The sequence below is a fragment of the Gracilinanus agilis genome, chromosome 2 (genome assembly GCF_016433145.1).
Source record: "Gracilinanus agilis isolate LMUSP501 chromosome 2, AgileGrace, whole genome shotgun sequence".
Lineage (NCBI taxonomy): Eukaryota > Metazoa > Chordata > Mammalia > Didelphimorphia > Didelphidae > Gracilinanus > Gracilinanus agilis.
The window spans coordinates 476,097,072-476,119,117 of record NC_058131.1 but is presented as its reverse complement, the minus strand read 5'-3'; the positions used below and the strand labels follow the sequence as shown (position 1 = coordinate 476,119,117).

Here is a 22,046-nt window from a genome sequence, read left to right as displayed (position 1 = left end):
GAAAATGAGGGAATGTCCTTCAATTGGGGAATGGCTGAACAAATTGTGATACTATTGTGCTCAAAGGAATAATGAACTGAAGGAATTCCATGTGAACTGGAATGACCTCCAGGAATTGATGCAGAGTGAAAGGAGCAGAACCAGGAGAACATTACACACAGAGACTGATACACTGTGGTACAAACATAATCGATTTCTCTACTAGCAGCAATGCAATGATTCAGAACAACGCTGAGGGACTTATGAGATTGCTTTCCACATTCAGAGGAAGAACTGTGGGAGTAGAAACACAGAAGAAAAACAACTGCTTGGACACATGGGTTGATGGAGATATTACTGGGGATGTAGATGCTAAACAATCACCCTAGTGCAACTATCAATAATATGGAAATAGGTTTTAATCAATGATACATGTAAAACCCAGTGGAACTGCATGTTGTATACAGGGAGGGAGGTTTTAGGGGAGAGGGAAAGAACATGAATCATGTAACCATGGAAAAACATTCTAAATTTTAAAAATAATTAAAAAAAGGTAAAGTTAGAAAAAAAAAACAAAATTTTTAAGAAAGGACCATTACAAAGGGGGAAATGAAATGGAAAAACAGAAAATGTCAAGAATTAAAAAATAGAGTAAAAGAATCACACAAATCCTGAAATTTTATATTACCCTAAGGAAATAGTTTATATTACTAACAAAAATTCAATGTAAATAAACTCCTGATCATTTGAGCATGGATCATATATTTAACAGAACTTTGGTCTTTCGTTAGGTTTCTTCTATTATATAAAAATCCAATTACTTTCCTTTATTGTTCCAGAACTTAGACAAACAATCTTAGAAAGAAATATAATTTAGAGGTGTGGTCAATCATCTATAAAAAGTAACATGTAGTAAAGTTATAATAAAACTAAATCTTCAAGGCAATGATTTACTTGGAATATGCAAATATTCCAGATAGTTGGGGTATATATGTAACAAATGTTGAAGCACTGGATCTAATCTTGAAGCTATACTTTTTCTCACACCCAAATTCACTGGTCATGGTGGGGGAATTGATCTACCCCTTGTTTCCCAATGTCACTTCTAATATCTCCCACTAACCTCTAACACAAGAAAATGCATCATTCAACCTAGATGGCTCAGTGGGGAGAGAGCTGGTAGCTACCAGGATCTAAGATCTTTTAAAATGACTCTCAGCATGGCACGTGGCTTCATTTTTCTAATGGCTACCAATAAATCATTTAAAACCATAATATTTTAAAATCTATCCTTTTATATCCATTTTATTTCTTACACTTCTCATCTCCCTCCAAAAAGCCTAATGTGTTCTCAAGATCTAGATTCATGCTTCACCAACAAAACTGAGATCATCTGACAAAGTTTCCTCTTCTCCCTTGCTCATTTTGCATCACCCTCATTATTTCTTCCTCCACTCCAATCTCTAATTAAAAAAAGCAGCCCTTATCCTTACCAAAACAAATCTTTTCTGTATGTACCCTTGACAGTATCTTTTCCTGTATTTTCCAACAGTTTGTCTGGCCGTGCTACTTGCCTGGGTCTCTTACATACACATGTATGTATATGTATATGTTTTTACGTCTATAAGTGTGTATGTGTGTGAATGTTTATTATGAAGTTGTGAACCAATTATGAAGTTATGAACCAATGTCACTTCTCCAGATAATTTGGAGAGACTATAAATTAAAAGTTGTTATAGCAGAGTTTCTTTCTGGGAGAGCTCCTTTGAAACAATAAAATTACACATCTAAACAAAAAAGTAAAACAAATGACCTTTACATATAATTAATTGTATGGGTTGATGGATTATTACTTATTTCTGAGATCCTCTCATTTTAAGTAAAAAAATTTTTAACTGTATATGTTACATATCCACTCACCAATTTTGTTTCTAAGGTTCCATTAAGTTGTTCCAATGAACAGAACTATTTGAGTGTCCCTGGAAGTTCTAGTGGTAACATTTGCAAAATATAATTTTTTTAATAAATAACTCTACTTACCAAAATACTTGACAATTCTGTGACCTTTTGACAGGTAAAAAAGATATATATTCTTTGAATCAGGTACTTCTTACATGTGGCAATTTACTAAAATTAGGATACATAGTGAGTCAGAGGGTTTGAGTTTTCTGCCCTGATTTATGATTAACTATGTATGTGACATTTGGTGAGCCAGTTAGGACAACCTTGGCTTTCCAGATGATAAAAGGAGGGGAACAGAATAGAAACTGCTGTCAATGGGGATTTGGGGAGGAATACTTTCCACTTCTATGTACCTCTCCCTGACCACAGACTGCCAAAACCCCAGGGAGCCTGTTGGAAAATTGATAAAACTCCTCCCCAAACTTGGAAAACCTAGGAATAACCAACTACAATCCTTTTGGTACAATAGAGAGTTACCAGTTCCTAATGATTGTCCTGAAGATACATTTTCCAGATCCCTAGGAACCAGAGGATCCCTGGGCCCAATCATTAACCTTGACACTGAACCTTTGTGGCTTCCAGACCCTTCCAATCACTAAAACTTTCTTATATTTGTTGGCTCCCTGAAATATAACGTCAAATCACCTTGAGAAGCCTTTCTCTTTTTCTGTTTGTATCCCTAGCACTAAAAACAGTATTTGGCATATGGTAAGCAGTTAAAAATACTTTTTCATTCTTCAACATTTTTGCACTTCAGTTTCCTCATTCATAAAATGTAAGAACTAGGACGTTCTATAAAGTTGTTTCTAGCTCCTTAATTATCTGATTCTAACATCTGTCAAAGAGATTAATTTATTTATGTAAGTCATACAGAAACAAATATGGCAAAAATCCACATAGGGTAAAGAACTGAGGCTCCAAAGTGGATGTGATACCTAAGAATATTGGGGGGGTGGAGGGAAAAGAAACACAAATTGAAAGGAAATTTCCCTCAACTTTGGATATATGGCAAGTCAAATCATATCTTTCAATGAACAAAGTATCAGAGAGATGGACTTTGTATCATTAATAGAGTGAATCTATTCTTTTGTCCTTTATTCATAATGCTAATGTTTTTCTAGTATAACTTTTAAAATGCACTTGATGACTCAAACTTAGCTAGCTGCTTTACAAATATGTGCCACTGGTTATAAAGGATTCTAGAATAGAAAAGTATAAATGTATAAACACAAAGCAATCATTATGTCAGGAAAAATAACTCAAACTACTCAAGTTATGATAGTAGCATCATCTTCCTATACAAGGGACAGCTTATGACTATTCTCTATATATGAAGATGAAGAAAATTTAATATTCTGATTTTCCATTCTTCCATTTCAAAAAGCTATGGCTTAATTTTATGTTAACATCTACTTTGAGATTAAGGCTATTAACAAATAAAACATATAAATCAAGGCAGTTGCAACTTTAGAAATAAAGTAATTTTCACCTTACCTCTAAATTCAAGTCCCCTCAGCTGGAAAGTGATAAGACCATTGCCTATCTCTATAAGATGTACCAACGCATTGAGATAATCAGAAGCAAGAATGAAACAGTCTCCAGTACTGTAGTTTCCCCATCGCCCTAGCAGCAAATCTCCACATAGACTATGCTGTAAGGAACGGGTTAAATGTTCATAAAAGATGGAATTCAGATTGTTGTCATCTGATCCTGTAGTGATTAAAAAATAAAAACAAATCAATTTTCACTACTTTTACTGTCTGAAATTGTTTTACATAAGAAAAATAAACTCACTTTCAGTGAAGGTTATAACTAGAATTTTGATAAGAGAAATCCATTTTATGCACTTATAATACCTAATTTTATGTTAGTCTACTATTTGTTGTTACATTCTTTAATTTATTTTCTCAATTGGAACCATTTACCCAAAATTCATATAGGCCCAATGAATAATCATTTTTAAGGGGAAAAAAAGGAAAACAAGTCCTGACATCTTTATCTACTTAGATTTCCTGACTAAAGCAGATTCCTCTGACTGATGTTTAGGCTCCATTTTTTTTAACACTGTTACAAATATGAAATAATAAGAAAATGGTAAAGACCTTTGAACAACATTTCCATACTACAAGGAAAGTAAAAGACCTTATTTAGAAAAAAACAAAAAGAATAATTATTAAAATAAGCCAAACAAAACAGGAAATGAAGTAGGTAAAAGATTTAAAGGTTTAAAAAGATATGGTTTTTGGGAATCAGGGGAAGAGACAAAAAGGGACCTGGATCTAAATTTAACTTTCTCATTACTCAAAGAAAAGAATCTATACTCTTTCCTTTCACAAAAGACATAAATGAAGATGGGACTTTTTTTTTTTAATGAAGGAAAAATGAATGGAATTGATTGTGTGAGCCAAGCATAGAGAAATTTGAGGCTGTTGGATTAGCTGAACTTAGGAATTCAAAGTTGCCTCAGGGCTAAAGTCAATAAGTTTCTCCACTAAATTCAGCACCAATATAGTGAGCTCCCCCAGAGTAGGGGGAGGGAAACCAACCTACCTAAGAATGGGTGAAAGGGCCCATGTCAGAAATGGAACAAATCAGCATATTACCATGGGCCATAAGTGGCTACTACATTTCTAGTCTAGGGAAGAGTAAGGAGACCCAATCTTTCCCTCATCATCATCTATTTAGTTTTAATTTTCCAAAATGATTTACTTTCTTCTGAGATACATGAAGTTCATTTAGTTTTGATGAGAAATTAGTAATATTACCTGGATTTCTATCAAGCTGAGAAGCCAAACGAGTGTTTGAATGATCCACACGCTTTGTGCTGAAGAAAATAAAACAAAAAATTCTTAATAATGTTATACTATGCAAAAAAATAATAAAACTCAGGATGGAGGATAGAAATTGTAGAATGAAGAAAAGAAAAACATTATAATTCTATAAAAATTTATGGAAAAATTCCTATCTAACACAGGTTTTCCAAAATGTAAGTCAGCTAGCTGCCTAAAATTAATGATGATGCTAGGCATTTTTTAAAAGGTTGATATCATTTTTCAACTATGTAATTCTAGGAATGGATTGTTTGTATTCAATTGTGGCTGACTCTTCATGAACTCATTTAGGGTTTTCTTGGCAAAGATACTAGTGGTTTGCCATTTCCTTCTCTAGTTTATTTTACAGATGAGGAAACTATGGCAAAGAGGGTTAAGTGACTTGTCCGGGTTTCACAGTTAGCAAGTGTCTAAAATGGGATTCTGAACTCAGATCTTCCTAATTCCAGGCTCAGTATTAACCACTGAGATACCTAGACACCTAGGAAGGGGCAGGCAGCTAAAAAAAATGACACCTATAATATTTATACTGGTGGTAGAAACTAAAAGATATGTCCTTTTCTTGATTATCAACTACTTTATGGTTGGCCTTATAATTATATAAAAACTTATAATTAATTCTCCCTGCCTCCCTCTGACATCATGTGGAAATTAGAGGAAAACAGTAAGTTCTGATATTTTGTATGATACATTAAGGTCTATTAACTGCCTGGCTAATATCCCAGTCTGTTATGAACATCTAACATTAAGAAATACAAAGGAGAGAATTATTTCTATCTCTATTTATTCGATAATTAATTTGCCATTATGGGACATTAGCTCAAATCTATATATCTGCAGAACATTAAGGATAAGGTATTTGTCTAGTTATTACTTTGGTAAATTTTAATTGTAGTATAATGTAAAAATGCATTGGCTTTAGAGTCAGAGAACATGGTTTTCATTCAACTTCTGTTGCTTATTACATTAGTTACATGGAGCAAGTCAAATAACAAACTGGATCTCAATTTCCTTGCAAGTAAAAACAGCCTCTAAGGTCCCTTTTCAGTTTTAGATTTATGATCTTATAAACCAGTAATGGCAAACCTATGGCATGGATGCCAAAGATGACACACAGAATGCTCTCTTTGGACATGTGGCCTCCCCCCTACTCCAAGAGTTCATTACAAGAAAAGCAGAGGGGACTTGAGGGAGCTACTCCCCTCCCCCTCTCCACTCTACCTTTCTGCCCCTCTACCCAGCAGTCCAGTGGGAGTGAACAGGAGGAGTTAAGGTGGGAAGTTCATAGGCAGCAGAGATAGAGGGGAACAGAGCTCTCAGGCCTCTCCTCTGCCCTTTTCTATACTTGCTGAGAATGTTCACTTCACCCTTCCCTCTACCCAGGAGCCCAATGGGAGTACTTTTTTCCTCCCTTGTGTGGAGTAAGGGGGGGGGCAGGGGTGAACCTGATATTTGGTGGGGAGGAGGAGGAGTATAGCACACAAATAGGGGAGGAGGGAAGCAGGCATGGCACTTGGTCTGGGGATGGGGTCCAGAACTCCATCTCTAAAAGGTTCGCCATCACTGTTATAAACCCATAACACTTCTGTCTTCATGGCAAAAAAAATGCGCCTTCCCCCTCAAAACAAAAGTCTAACAATGCTGCTCAAAGGAAAGAATAAAAATAATGTTATCCTCAGGCAAAAATTGATAGATTGATAGGCTTTTAGTTTAAAGAAGAAAGGAAAAGGTCAAATCCTATAAACCACTTTGCTTTTTAAATGATTATATTAATATGACAGTGTTAACTATTAAAAATAACTTTTAAATGGCTCTAAATAGTTTAATTTTGCTCACTTGTAGTCTCTCTCCCAGAATTTGACTGGTCGAACATATGAAGTGATGAATATTGCACTTCCCAAAAAGGGATTTAGTGGAGTAGAGAAGAAAGCAGATATAGCAGCCTGGACAAACAACATGGCTGAATCTGTGGGAAAACTGGTTAAGGAATATAGCATTTTTTCTAATCAGAGTGGTAATATGGAAATGGAACAGAAAACAAATGTCTTTCAAAAGCATCTCAACTGGTTCAAACCTGGCCTCAGCCACTTCCCAGCTGTGTGACCCTGGGCAGGTCACTTGACCCCCATTGCACACCCTTACTACTCTTCCACCTATGAGACAATACACCAAAAGTACAAGGGTTTAAAAAAAAAAAAAGCATCTCAACTCCTGTGAATCCCTTAAACACGGGATGATATGGGAAAGCTGAGGGTTGTGTAAATGACAATATATTTCTAAACTTAATTTTTACATTTTAGTTATAATAGTAAGTTTATACTATTCTACTCCTACTAATTAAATTTCTAGAGGCTAAAGATGGAATAAACTCCCAAATGAGATATTTCTTGATTATAAGAAAGGTGATGGCTGCCAACCATAGATTTCAAAAGAAAAAGGGATAATAATACTAGTCAGGACTAGTTTATTATTATTATTTTAAGGTGAAGAAATGTGATTCCCCCCACCCCCATCAAATAAAAACTGCCACAAATTTACAAATAAAAATGTATAAAATGTCACAATATGTTTTTCCATTTTTATGTGATTCCTAGTTTTTACAAAAGAGTTTGGAAGCAGAATCCAGATAAAGAATTTGGAATCCAATAAATTTAGTGCTAGACACTAAAGAGGATATAGAGATGTACTATATCTTAAAGAATATTCAGAGGAATGAGAGGTAAATGAATAACTTTAAAGTAAAATGCTTTAAATACATTAGAAAAGTACAAAGTACTGTAGAAATAAAATCAAGCAAAGCTCAAACTTTATCAACTAAAGTATGTACATGCATCAGAAATGGGGGAAGAGGGGAACAGCTCATTCAACCAACAATAAGCATTTGCTTGTTCTAGGAGTTAAGAAATTAAAATTGTAAATTTGGGGGAACTTGAGACAATGTGCTATAGCTAGTTGTATAAAAATTGGGAGAATCTAAGAGACAACAAAAATATCTTCTATTCTACAATAATTCTAGCTATTAACTCTAAATAATCTTCACAAATATATAAATATGTGCGTATGTATATATGTACATAAGCTGTTTTTCTTCACCTGTCTGAGTTCTTATGACTGCAATAGCCTGAGAAACTCATCATAGACTGTTTGTAAATATATAAATATGTTTCTGATAGATCTGATTCTGCATATAACACAATGCTTTTTAAAAAATTCAACAATACTTAAGACTTCAGAGCAGGGAATAATCATTTCTTACTAGGGAACCAAAGAATGCTTCATTCAAGAATTGGATCTTAAGCAAGGCTTGGAAATATGGGAAGAATTTGGACAGGGGCACAAAGATATATTATAGGAGAAATACATGTGAGAAGGCAGAAAGTATTTTAGGTACTGAGGAAAGAAAAAGTATGAGAGAACATCTGTCCCAAAGACACACATAAATACTCAATTGAACAGATATAGACACTAATGGCAGAATTCCCTGTGATGCAAGATCATGCATAAGAGTTCTAGGTGGCAAAATGAAACCCTTACCAATCAATTTGATGGAGGTGGAAAAGGAATTGGAGTGGAGACAGAACACCAATCATCAGCATCACAGAAGTCCTATGGACCTAGTTATATTAGAGGAATGCCTAGCTTTTCTGAGCCAGCCATATGCCTGCACCTATATTTTCTTTCTACTTCTCAGGAGTAAGGGTGATGGGGCACTAATCACAGTTGTGAACAAATGCTAGGTCTGTTCACATTCTGCTAAGCCTTTGTTCTTGACTCCTTAAAGCATCCTTGCTGAAAAATTGTTTCTATTGTTAACTGTGCAAATCTTGAAACGCTGACAGTAATAACTCAATACTCAGGAAAGGATGTAATGTTTTGTTTCATTTTCTTTATCCTTCGAACCACTTCTCTTCCAAACTTCCTATTTCTGTTGAAGAGTCCACCAATCCTTTCAGTCTTCCAGGTCTGCAATCTTGACATTTTCCTAAAATACTAACCACTTTCGTGTATACCATTGTTAGTGTAGAAAGGAAAGAAAGAGAAATGGGTTGAAATATAAAGTGAGAGGCTGGTTTTGCAGAAGTTGGTCTGGTTGCATGCTAGGACAGAGGATTCTGGAATCCAGAGAGAGGATTTGAAGGGACACCAACAAAATGAAGGGGCTTTTGCTTCATGGTTCTACAGCTGATAGGAGAGGAGGTAGCTGAGCTCTCCTTTTCCTGCTTTTATAAATCTATAGTGAGGTTGAAGGGAAACTTTTTAGACCTTCTGGGAAGTACCTTTCCTCATTACAAGATATACATCTAAGAAGATTCTTATATCAACAAGCCTGATCTAATCCAGATTCAGTGTTGGTGTGAAGGCTGAGGTCAAGGTCAGGATCTGGCCCTGCTGGGTTGAACTCAGTCATCAAGAGTTTATTCCTTTTCATCTTAAAGATTGTTTCATCTTGGGAAACCAAAGAGGAGGATTAATTAATGTAAATTAATCTAAAAAACTCTAATTAGAGTCAGGTATAATCAGTGAGGGCTTGGGGATCTTAGCCAGTGAAAGGAAAGGGCTTAGGGAGCTTCAAAATAACCAAAGAATTTCCCATGCGGGAAATGTAGAGGGAGAGGCAAGTGAGATTTTTAGAGTTAGGGAAACTGTTCCTTAATCCTCCCTTTCTAATCCCTTTGTTTTATTATAAATAAATCCTTTTACCCATTTACCAACACTGTGTTGAGGTCTAATTGCACATGGTTCCAGTAGGTAAAGCCATCAGTCTTACTTCACTGACAGACACTGAGGGACCCCATATACCTCAGTATAATAAACTATTTCACCCTCCACCTCTCACCTGTAGAACAGCATTATCCTGAAAACATAAAGAGAAAAGATAAAAAAAGAGGGTGATGAACATTTTCAAAGGTTGCAGAGATGTTAGAAGGATAAAGATAGAGAAAAAGTCACTAGATTTGGCACTTAAAAGGGATTATTGATAATTTTGTTGAGAGCACTTTCAGTTGAATGATGGAATTGGAGGAGAAAGTGGCAAAAGGATGAAGAGAGAAGAGGGAGCTCTTAAGCAAAAGGATTCAATTTTTCAATCTTTTTTGCTCCTCTCATGCAATATTCCAAATCCATTTCTTTCTACAAGTTGTCCTCTTTCCATGGATTGGCTCCAGCTTCATCTTCACTTCAGGGAACCCCTCACTTCCTTTAATATTTAACTAAAACACTACCTCTATCTTGATCTTTCCAACTTGCTAACTACTCTCTTCTCTAACACTCTGTAATTAACTACCAAGAATTAATTTTGTATTTATTCTACATATACTTAGTTACTCTGCATATATAAATATATGTACATGATATCACCCCCAACAGAATTAAGCACCTTTGAAAACAAGGACTATTTGATTTTTGTCTTTGTATCTCCAGTAGTCTGCTTTCGGGCCCACAGTATGCACTTAATCAATGTTTGATAAGTACCTGGTTGCTTTAGTCTATAATAAACAATATATAAAATACTTTTACCACAAAAGAAAGTAAATCTATTCTTGTGAAGTTTTAAACAGAAGGATACGAGGCACAGCAAAAGGCTGGGCAAAGGCATGAAAAGCAGAACCCCATGTAATCTGCCATGGTGCAATATAAGTATACACAAACCGTAACTTATATAGAAGTTCCCAAAGCTGCAAGAAAAGAACAGAAAAGAAAAATTAGTAAGAAAATCTTATCAAAATTATTTGTAACTTAAAAAATTAAAGGAGACAAAAGCATCTTTTCTCAACAAGAAAACAGTAGGTCTTTTGAAATTTTCATCAGTAGTTAGAAATTATATGTCTTTTAAAACATCAATACATTTTAAAGAATAAACATTATTATTCATGACCTATTTCATGGGTGAGTTGGATCTTGGTTCATTTTGATGCCCTCTTGTGGCATTTTAGTTAGATGTCAAAGAAGGGGGCAAGGGAAGATAGAGAAAGCAAAAGTGCATGAATATTGTAAGAATCATGTGATTCTTTAAAATAACTCAATTAACTTAACTGGGTATTTTTCTCAGAATAATAAAAAAGTATTAATGGCAAATATATTCATTAGCTCTTACACTACATACTCTTACTCAGTCTTCATCAACCAAAACAGGCATGGATTTTTGTTCAAATTATTTTTCTCTTACAACTTTATTTTCTTATAGATTAGTAAAATAGGGTCTAATTTTAATCTAAATGTTTTAAGCTTTGCAGTAATCGTATGTTCCTTCTATCGACTCCCAATATCTTAGAAACACTTTTCTGTTTCGCTGTCCATTTCTATTCTGATCATTTCCCTGTTCAACAGGAGAGGAAATAAAAAGAACATGACTCAAGCATGATAGTTGATGTAATATAATCTGACTTTGTCGAAATAACCTAGAGTTAAGATGACATCAATGATCATACTAATGAAACTGAAAAGTTTTCATAATAATAGTAGTCAGATTAAATAGAGGCATCAGGTTAGAGAACTGGTTTCAAAGGCAAGAAAAACATAAAGTTCACATTTCCTCTCTTGATGAATACTGGCTCTGTGACCCTTAGTAAGTTACTTAACTTCTCCAGGCTCTGGGCAGATTCCTGAGGCTAGAAGTTGTAGACAAGGGACCAATATGCATTGGCAAAAAGAGTTTCTCACCTAGAGTTTGCTAGAGGAATGAAATGACAGGTCCAGGCTCTATTATCCCTATTTCTCTAGTTAAACACTTTTAAGAAAGGTAATGTTGAATTCCTTCTATAGTTTTACTGCTAAAACTGTCTTTGACATCAAATAACTGAAAAGAAAAACCTAACAACTATTATAATAACCTTCTAACTGTTCTCCCCAACTCCTGGTTTTTCCTACAATTACAATTCATTCTTCATACTGCTATTGATCTTCCCAAAACATAACTTTCATCATCTCATTTGCTTCCTTAGGAATCTAAAAAAAGTACAAACAGTTCTACATGGTTTTCAAGGCCTTCTGGAATAACCCCTCTACTTATCCAACCTTAATTATGACTATTCTCCAATCCATAATGATGTATTCCAACAAGACTCCCTTCCTTTTCCCCATACATGCCATACTCATTTCTACCTATATGCTTTTGTTTTATATTTCTATTTGTCCTTTCTCACCCCCCCAAACAACTTAGAATATCCAACCACCTTTTCTCTCTCTGTGTGTATACTACTCATTCTCCATAGTCAAGATCTCTTTCTTGAAGTCTATCTCTTTCATGAAGCTTTTCTGGATTACTCCAAGGGCTATTTCTTTCTTCTCTAAAATTCTATTTCATTGATTAGTAAATTTCACATGTTAGCATTTAGATAAGAATATCAACTGTCTAGTAAGGACTATACCTTACATTTCTCTTGTACCTTTAACACTGAGAAAACAAATTTCTGATGCTGAGATATAGGGGGTCAATTTAAATTTTAGCATAATGATCACAAAGTGTTCTATTGTTATTGTTCAGACTAGAGTTTCTAAAGCTGAGGATAAAACTTTCAATGCTGAGTTACCTTGTTGAAGAATATGGACATGAAGAAGAGATCTAATAGCATTGTCTCTGACAAAGCCTCATAGTCAAATTTGAAAAAGAGCACAGTAAAGATGACGGTGACATACTGACAAGTTGGGCTGCTGAAAGAAGAACGTAGCAACTTCAAACCAGCAATGGTGATCATTAAAGCGCCTAACCTATAACAGGATAAAAGCAAAATGTATCAGCTGCTGACAATGTGACAAATCTCATAAATGCAAACTAATCACCACTCTTAAATATAGCCTGCCAATTACAAGAATTTAAATAATTTGAAGGTTTTCATTCATTCCATTAACAAATGGATCAGTCAGTATTAGGTCCTATTATAGCAAAAGCAACAAAAAAGACACAATTTTTTCCCTCTATGAGACTGTACTCTATTTGGAGGGGAGAAGGAGCACCTATTCTACATACCTAAGTTCAATACAAGATAGGGTGTGATAAGGAAAAAAGGAAAGATACAACTACTTCAAGAAAATCTGAATGGGAAAGGATGTTTTTAGTTTGGAGGATCAGGGAACAAGGGGCACTTGAAAAGAACATGAAAGAAGAGAATTCTGAAAGGTAGACTTTAAGAAAAAAGTAGATTTTAGGCATGTGAAATGGCCCTCATGGACACACAAAGATGAAAGAAGGAATGTTAAATTCAAGAAATAATTTACAGTCCAGTTTTGGCTAGAATGTAGAATGCATAAAGAGTTGCATTGTAGCATTGTAAAATTACGTGTGAAAAGGATATATAAACCAGATTATGGAGGTGGAATTTCAGTTGAGTTGAGGTTTAGACTTTAAAATAGATGCAATCTTTTTTGAACAGCAGAGTACCTTACAAAGATCATTTTGTCAGCTGCAGTGGCTTAGAGAAGGGAAGAGACAAAAGGCAAAGAAACCAATTAGGAGGCAGAGTCCAGGTCAGAGGTAGTAAAGGCATGAACATGGCTAGTATGAGTGGAGAAAAGAGGATAGGGTGTCTGTAAATTTTTTAAAAAGAAAATATCTTAAAAGGAACCAAAGTGATAGATTGGTAATTCTGAATACTTTTAAAAATAGTTCACAGTGTTATAGAAAGAATAGTAAGGATACCTAGATCAGGAAGTAAAAAGGAGAATAGGAAAAAAAAGGAAGGAAATGAAGTCAGTTTTTTTAAACTTCTCAACTATGATGGTGGCACATAATAGGAAATCACTATGTATTTTGTTTATTGGTTACCCCACAATTTTGCCAAGTACACATCCTTATAGAGTAGCCTGGTGTTAGAAGACTTTTATATACTTACTCAGTATCCAGTTTCTTGGGACTAGCAATAGTTTTTGCACTGCTACTGAGCTCATTAAGAACAATCAGTGGGTATATAACATTCTTCTCCACAAAAATAAGCCATACATGAAGTTTCTCAAACCACATCATATGGGCTGCATCTAACAGGGTAACAAAAATCAGAAAGACTACTTGTCATCTTGGAATTACAGACAACTTGGTCACTGGATAAGAAAGGAAAATCTTATTCTATTCAAATAGCAATTCAAGGTTAATGGAAGCAAAATATGCAGGAAATTCAGTAATTCATATCTAATGCATTGCTAGCTTTTAAGTGAACTATGATATGAAGTCATGAGTTGGCACTTATAAGATTACAGTAAAGTTTTACCTCAATGTCTTATCCTAAGATGGAATGTGAACTTGGATTTTGAAGGCTACACTAGCAGAACCTAAGCCTGTACAAGTTTTACCTGGAAAGATTTTAAAGAATCTGACCAGGGACAGATATTGTTCACATTTAAAAACTACAACACACAGTTTTAATCTATTTTGAAGAAGCAGCAAATTTTATATATGCATAGATGTGTGTGTGTTTACACACACACACACACACACAAACACACACAGAGGAAAAAATGAATAAATAAATGATTCTATAAAGATTCAATATGTTTGACCACCCAGTAAAGAACTAGTTTCACCTATAGATTAAGGTATAGGTAGGTTGTGATGGAGGAAATACTAGCACAGATTTAAAAAGGCAATTAATTCCATTCAATTACAAATCAGATATCCACACTTCTCAGATTCTTGTGAATTCCTTTTTTAATTCACTAAACTCACTTAAGACCTAAAAATTTTAGTTTTTTTTCCTATAATTAAAAGGTTTTTTTCCATGAACAAATTACTTTACTTTTCACTAAGGTTTTAAAAACCCTTACCTTCTGTCTTGGAATCAATACTACATACTGGTTCTAAGGCAGAAGAGCAGTAAGGGCTAGGCTATGGGGATTAAGTGACTTGCCCAGGGTCACACAGCTAGGAAGTGTCCGAGGCCAGACTGGAATCCAGGATCTCCTATCTCTAGGCCTGACTCTCAATCCACTGAGCCACTTAACTGTCCCTTACAAAAAATTTTTACCAAAAAGTAAATGACCCACATTTACTTTTTAATGTTGGCTGAGATATATCTTAGCAGACATGCATATATATGTAGAAAAGACCCCATACCTAAATTGCTCTGAAAATAGTGTAGGATTCAGAATATCTTCAAAAACTCTTTATTCATAATACAACTTTTTTGTAATGTCTCAAACACTTGTTTCACTGAAGAAAATTCCCAAGGCAAAAAAAGTTTTAATTTAAGACATCTGAGTTACTGAAAACAATGTCATCATGTTTTAATAAGCTCCTGAATGCATGAAATGTTTTCATTCAGTTGTTTAATAGCACTTTCCCCCAAAATATTAATTTTGATATTATCTGCACAGCTTTTTAATAAGTCCTCAAAATAAATACACTTAGTGTAATAAAATATCACAGATGGGTAAATATTAAAAATTAAATATTATAAGATGCTGTACATATGATGTTACTACTAAGATGTCTATTTATAGGTAAATTTTAAAGGCATATAATTTAAATAGTCTGGTAAGTGAGTTTTTTTTTTTTTTTTTAATTTTTTTTTTTTTTTTAAACCCTTGTACTTCGGTGTATTGTCTCATAGGTGGAAGATTGGTAAGGGTGGGCAATGGGGGTCAAGTCACTTGCCCAGGGTCACACAGCTGGGAAGTGGCTGAGGCCGGGTTTGAACCTAGGACCTCCTGTCTCTAGGCCTGACTCTCACTCCACTGAGCTACCCAGCTGCCCCAGGTAAGTGAGTTTTAAAAAGACAACAAACTGAATGTTAAAAAAATCTTAAAAGTCAAAAAGTTATATGGTTAATAATGGTCTTAATTTAATTGGCATACTGGAAAGAATTTGAGTTTGGATTTGAATTTGGAGAACCTAAGTTTTAATCCCAGCACCAACAATTATGAGTTATATGACCATGTCATCATTTAATTTCTCAAACTCTTATTTTCCTTCATAAAAATACTACTACTTCTCCATGTCTCTGTGGGTTGTTTTAGGAAAAATGATAATGTGTGAAAAGTAGTTTGAAAATTAAAATATGTGAATATATGCTATTATTATTATAAGTAAAGTTCTCAACACAAACTGCTCATTTTTTAGACACAAAATATATAAAATAGAAATACATTCAATTATTTGTATATGATGACGGTGGTGATCTATCTTCTGTAGGATATTTGCTTCTGAGTTACTTTTCTCAGAATGATGATTGGTGCGGACCATATTAGATACCAAGGCAAACACTATGAAATGGTTGAAAAATGTAACTATGGATGTTGATGATTCTTCAGGCAAAGATAGTGAAGAGATCAAATCCTAGGTGATGGTCCTATAAATATAATCAACTTAGCTAATAGACCAAGATCACTGAATCTTTGAAAATTTAAGGCTCCAGTGAATAATCTGCAATGTAAATCCCTAAAAAGATAATTAGTTTTCAAATGACGAGTAATTTGCTCTCTAGAAAAGTTTGCTAACTACAGGATTATAACAAAAAAAAATCAGGTAAGTAGTAAGAGGATTTTTACCTCCAACTAAAACTAAATGGCACTTTTTCCAAAAATTAATGTGTTGATAATGTTACTTACTTCGAACTTCAAACTGGTAATATTCCTTGGTTTTCAGCAGTGGATGAGAGAAACAGTGCCAAGGTAGCTGCTTCCGGACCTGAGGCAGCATGTAATGGGTTAAAAAGCCTACTGAGCCAACCAACGTATAGAGAACATACTTCAGAGCAGGCTAAAGAAAAAGTAAAGTTGAACAAAATAAAAAACACAAATAAGTAGTTTTGAGACAAAAACTAAAAGAACTTACAATTAATCAGTCACTTCTTTGAATTTTATTTCCTATGTAACAATGAAGAAAGAAATTTAGGAAAGAAATAGGTTATTATTAGGTCAACTTTAGATCCTAGAATCATAAAACACTTGTCCAGTTACTGATTTTTTTTAGTTCAAATCATTTATGAAATAATGGATAAGTAATGTGCCGTGAATGACTAAAATTAATATGGCCTTTTTAAGGAAAAAAATAGTAACATGTAGTATTGCTGATAAATGACATGAAGAAAATTGGTGGGAAATGTTGCCCTTCCATCAATATCTTCTGTGGTTGTCAGAGCAATTTATGAAACTACTCTCACCCTCAAAGTTGTTGTCATCTACCAACAGAGAAGATACTTTTAAATAAAAATGGACATGTCCTCCTAAATGCTATTAGAGGAAGTCATACAAACATACTGAAATGGTCCGTTAAAAAATATGCTTTCTAATTCAACTGGTTCTCAAAGCATTGTTATCTTTTATTCCTAAATGAGCTTTTACTATATTCTACTTCAGGAGCTGTTGCAATCGTTCTCTTCTCTCCTCAAGCCTCCTAAACCACCTTCTTTGGACCTCACAGCTTACTTTCCTGAGAAGATATAAGACAGAAATTTCACCTCATCTCATATTTTTACATTTTTCCTAATATCCCCTTATATTCTCTTTTCCTTTACTACTATCATTAATGAAGATATGGCCCTTCTGCTTTGAGGCCATCTCTTCTACTTGTGTATTTCATCCCACCCACTTCGTTTCTGCCAGAAGGTTGTGCTTTTGATTATTTCCTCTCTATACAATTTTAAATTTCTCAATATGCAATGGTTCCTCTCTGCCACTCACAAACATGCCCAGGCTTCTGCCATCTTTAAAAAAACTTCATTCCATCTCAAGCAATTGCTCTATATATCTTTTTTTCCTTTCTTGCCAAACTCCTAGAAAGAGCTGCCTATACTCATTGCTTCCATTTCCTCATCCACATTGAATTATCAAATTCTTGTAATTGAGATCCTGAGTTCAGCACTCAACTGAAATAGATCTCTCAGGTTACAAAACTTCTTCAATGCTAAACTAAGGTGGATTATATTCAAGTAATCTACACGGCCAACAAGTCTCTTTTTCTCAGATATTCTTCTTCCCTATTTTAATAAAACTGTTCTTTCTCCTGTTTTTTCTCCTATATGTCTGACTGGCCTTTCTAGGTCTCCTTTACTGGATTCTCGTCCATATCCCCACATCCAAACTTTGGTATCCTTCAAGGTTTTGTCCTCTTCATTTCTCTTCATATTCATAGCTTTCCCCTAGATAATATGATCAGATTCCATGGACAATTTTCACTTCTATGCAATGAATCCCAGAATAAGATATTTTGCCTTAGTGTCACTCTTGAACATTTGTTATCCATGGCACATCTCCAACTAAATGTTCCAATGGTATCTGAAATCCAACACATCCAAAATGGAATTAATTTCTTACAAAATTTAAATTCCATTCAAATTCTTAGCTTAATTAATTTAATAAACAATTTTAATTCTTCCATCTAGGCTCCAAAGTTCTTTATTTCTATTCAATGTGCTGTCCTTTCATCCTAGGGATCATACTCAGCTCTTCTTTCTCTTTCACTTCTTAAACCACTCAGTTATCAACTCTTGCTGATTCAAATTCCACAATATTTCTTGCATATATTATCTTTAAATGTTCACATTGCTGTAACACTACATCAGATTCCCATTATAAATCATACAGAATACTGAAACAGACTAACGGTGTTCCCTGCATCAAGCTTCTCCCATTTGTAGTCCAGCCTCCACACAATTGTCAAAACTAGAGCACAAGGTTGACCACATTACCCTCCGGTACATACTGTGGCTCCCTGCTATTATCAAGATGTGACACAAACTCCTCTGTTTGGCATTTGGAAACCTTCACAATCTGGTTCCAGGCTACTTTATCATATTTTTTTCACACGATTTCCTTTACATATCCCAAATTCCAATTAAACTGGTCTACTATCTTTTGTCTTTGCACAGGCTCTCGACCATGCCTAGAATGCACTGTTTCTACCTTCGTCTTCCTTTAAGGCTCATCTTGTACCACATATTATAGGAAGCTTATAGTTAAATGCTCTCTCCCTTCTCAAGTAAATATGTATTTTTTAGTTATCTAAATGTATTTTCTCAACAAAAGAAAGTTCTTTGAGGGTCTCTTTTATCTTTATAGCTCTTCTGCTTTGCATATATTAGGTGCTTAATAACTGCCTATCAGATCAGTTTAAATTTAGAATGAAGAATATTCTTTCGTTTGTTGAACTTCAGAGCATATTACTAATTCACATAGACACCTTTAGAAATGTCTGTGAATATATGTTTGCATATATCTTTCTATACATACATATGGTTACACTCAAATGAAACTAAATCAAATGTATACTGTCACAGTCTACATATTCAGACTAAAAATTAGCTATGTTTGCAACAGCCTTTTTAAATAATCACTGTACTACATAACAAGGAAAATTATAATCAAATCCAATCAGAAATGCATCAACAATAAGAAGCTAATAGTTTCTTTTCAAAAGAAAGAGCAATACTTTACCTGTAAAACTGTGAACACTGTGCTTACATGAATTGCAAAATACAGCACCCCAATCACTATGCAAACTATAAGGTCAGATTGCAACCGTTCACTCTATGGAACAAAATAGAAACATCAAAATGAATTAATCTTATTTTTTTTTTAAATGCTTACTTTCCTACAGAATCTCAACTGATAGTGTGAAATCAAAGAATTTTTCTACAACTACTTTCTACTATCTAAACTTCTTCCTCTTATACAATGAGTAGCTATTGTCTCAATCTTTTTAGTTTTGTTTCTAAAACATGAATAAAAGAAATAGAGAAGTTAATGACTTACTAAATTTTTAATGTTTACTAACAGACTTAACAAATAAATGAAAACTCTGTGAAATAGGAATTCTTTCCACTATATCATGTACTCTATTTGACCATTTAGGGTGGGAGGGAAGCATTGCATAACCCAAGAATTACTTCTACAATGTCATTATATAGCAAAGGAAAAATGAGTCTAGTCCATAAAGATGGCCACTGAAGAACTCCTTTCCATTTAATAGGCTCAACTTATATGTGGCCTTTGGACTGGCAGTTGTAATTGTGCAAATAAGGGGGATGGGGGTGAGGAGAAAGACTGTGACTAAAAAAAGAAGGTAATTAAGCTATGGAACTCAACTAAAAACATGAGAAGTACACAGATAAAAATGAAATAATTATATGTGAACTAATTCTAGAAGGATCAGGCAAACTACATATAAGTTACTATTCATGTTATACCAATAATAACCAAAGAAATATGATTGAGAAATTATGGAGCTAGCTATGGTGATAGAAAATCCCATGAATTCAAATGTGTGAAAGTGTTTGTATATTTACCATAACAATGTTATTTGCATTTATTGCTATCTGAAATTGATAATTATGAAAAAGATCCACACTCTTATGACCTTTTCTCCTAAGATTAACTGTTTAAGGGGCAGCATGGTGGTTCAGTGGATAGAGAGTCAGGCCTAGAGATGAGAAATCCTGGGTACCAATCTGACTTCAGACACTAGCTACGTGACCATGGGCACATCACTTAACTCCAATTGTCTAGCCTTTTCCACTCTTCAGTCTTAGAACTAATTCTTAATACTTAGTATTGGTTCAAAGATGTAGGGTAAGGGTTAAAAAATAAATAAATGTTTAAATTACAATCTGTTTCAACAGTCTGATTCTTGGATTAAAATTCAATTCAATATCTATTACAAGACTTCATTTGAGGTAGCTAATTTCACCAAACAGAACACCACTCTTCCTTTTGAACAAATTCTCACATGTGAAGAATATTTACATTATTCACTAGACACATTAAAAGATAGTTGTAGAATTTTATAGATGTTTATTAGTTATACTGGTGGAGCCTTGAATGAGGGAATTACTTCTTTGGCGAAGTAGGGGGGAAAAAGAGTTTTTAGCTCTAGCAAAACTTTAGGAGTTATGGGAAACTCATAGGTTTGGGTTTTTTTTCCTTTTTAAGTACTACTATTTCCTTTCTTAGCAATCTAAAAACATTAAAGATCTTCCTCTATCTATGCTTTCCACATCGGAAGGTGTTTAGATAGTGTGATGGAAAAACAAACCTTAAGTCTGATTTTATGCACTATATAGGTTATTTAAAAAAAAACCCATACCTTCTTTCTTAGAATTGATACTAAATATTGATTCTAATGTAGAAGAGCAGTAAGGGCTAGGCAATTTGGGTTAAGTGGCTTGCTCAGGGTCACATGGCTAGAAAGTGTCTGAGACCAGATCTGAATTCAGATCCTCCTGACTCTAGGCCTGGTTCTCTATCCACTACCTAGCTGCCCCCACTAAAGATACTATTTAAAGTTGAACAAAAATGTTTATCTCTATCCTACGCTTTTCATGTAGTCAACACTATTACTTATATTTTAACCTCATTTCTAAATGAATCTGCTCTCTAAGTTGTCAATGATTTCTTAATTGCCAAATCTGATGGCCTATTCTCAATTTTCATGTGTATTACCTCTTGGCATTATTTGATACTGCTGATCATTCTATCTTCTTGGTTACTCTCTCATCTGCTTTTGACTTGTAGGTTTGCTCCATTTTGGTCTCCTTTGTAGTTTCATTATCTCTATCCCCTTAAACGAGGATATTCACCAATGCTTTGTACTGAGCCTCTTCTACTCTCTCTGCTTTCATTTAGTGACTTAACTTCATCATATCTCATGAATTTAATTATGCAGATGATTCCCAAATCTATATATCCAACCCCAGGTTCTCTCATAAGTTCTAGCCACACATTTTCAAATTAAAACTGCATATTTAAAACTGAACATTCTATAGGCATCTTATTATTTCAACAGGTCCAAAGCAGAGTTTATTATTTTTAATTCCAACTTGATCTTCCAAACCTCTGTATATCTGTCAAAGGCACGATCATCCTTCCAGTTACCAAGATTAACAACTTCTGCATTACTCCTTACTTCATTTTTCCTCACCTCAAATATCCAATAAATTGCCATATCTTGTTGTTTCTCTCATATCTATTCTTTTTTTCCTCCTCACAAAACTCCCACTCTAATTCAGGCTTGTATCACCTCTAATATATACTACTAAAATGGTCACTTAATTGGTTACCCTATCTCCAGACTCTCTGGTCTCCGCTCCATCCCAAACATAGCTGCTAAAGTGACTTTCCTAAGTAAGTCTAACCGTATCACTTCCCTCAATTAATTCCATTTGCTTCCTAATGCCAGTAGGACAAAATAAAAGCTATGATGGTTAGCTTTTAAAGCCTTTGACAACTTGTCCCCTTCCTGAAACACATTCCCTTTTCATCTTACCACTTAAAGCTCCCCTAGGGCTTCCTTCAGAACTGATCACGTGTCTTGTTCAATATATCCTTTCCTGATTCCCTATCATTGCTTCT

At 34.4% G+C, this 22,046-nt stretch overlaps 1 protein-coding gene across 2 annotated transcripts in view; it reads right to left on the bottom strand.

Annotated features, from left to right (window-relative positions):
* Positions 1 to 22,046, bottom strand: part of PCNX1 (pecanex 1) — a 220,483-nt gene that overhangs the window by 62,716 nt on the left and 135,721 nt on the right. For both annotated transcript variants that reach the window (XM_044664916.1, XM_044664917.1), the window contains 8 exons: positions 19,134 to 19,226; positions 16,308 to 16,458; positions 13,601 to 13,742; positions 12,302 to 12,479; positions 10,339 to 10,447; positions 6,609 to 6,738; positions 4,707 to 4,765; positions 3,436 to 3,651 (listed from right to left, as the gene is read on the bottom strand). In XM_044664916.1, coding sequence (XP_044520851.1) covers positions 3,436 to 3,651; positions 4,707 to 4,765; positions 6,609 to 6,738; positions 10,339 to 10,447; positions 12,302 to 12,479; positions 13,601 to 13,742; positions 16,308 to 16,458; positions 19,134 to 19,226 — 1,078 coding nt within the window. The remainder of the gene's footprint in view (positions 1 to 3,435; positions 3,652 to 4,706; positions 4,766 to 6,608; positions 6,739 to 10,338; positions 10,448 to 12,301; positions 12,480 to 13,600; positions 13,743 to 16,307; positions 16,459 to 19,133; positions 19,227 to 22,046) is intronic.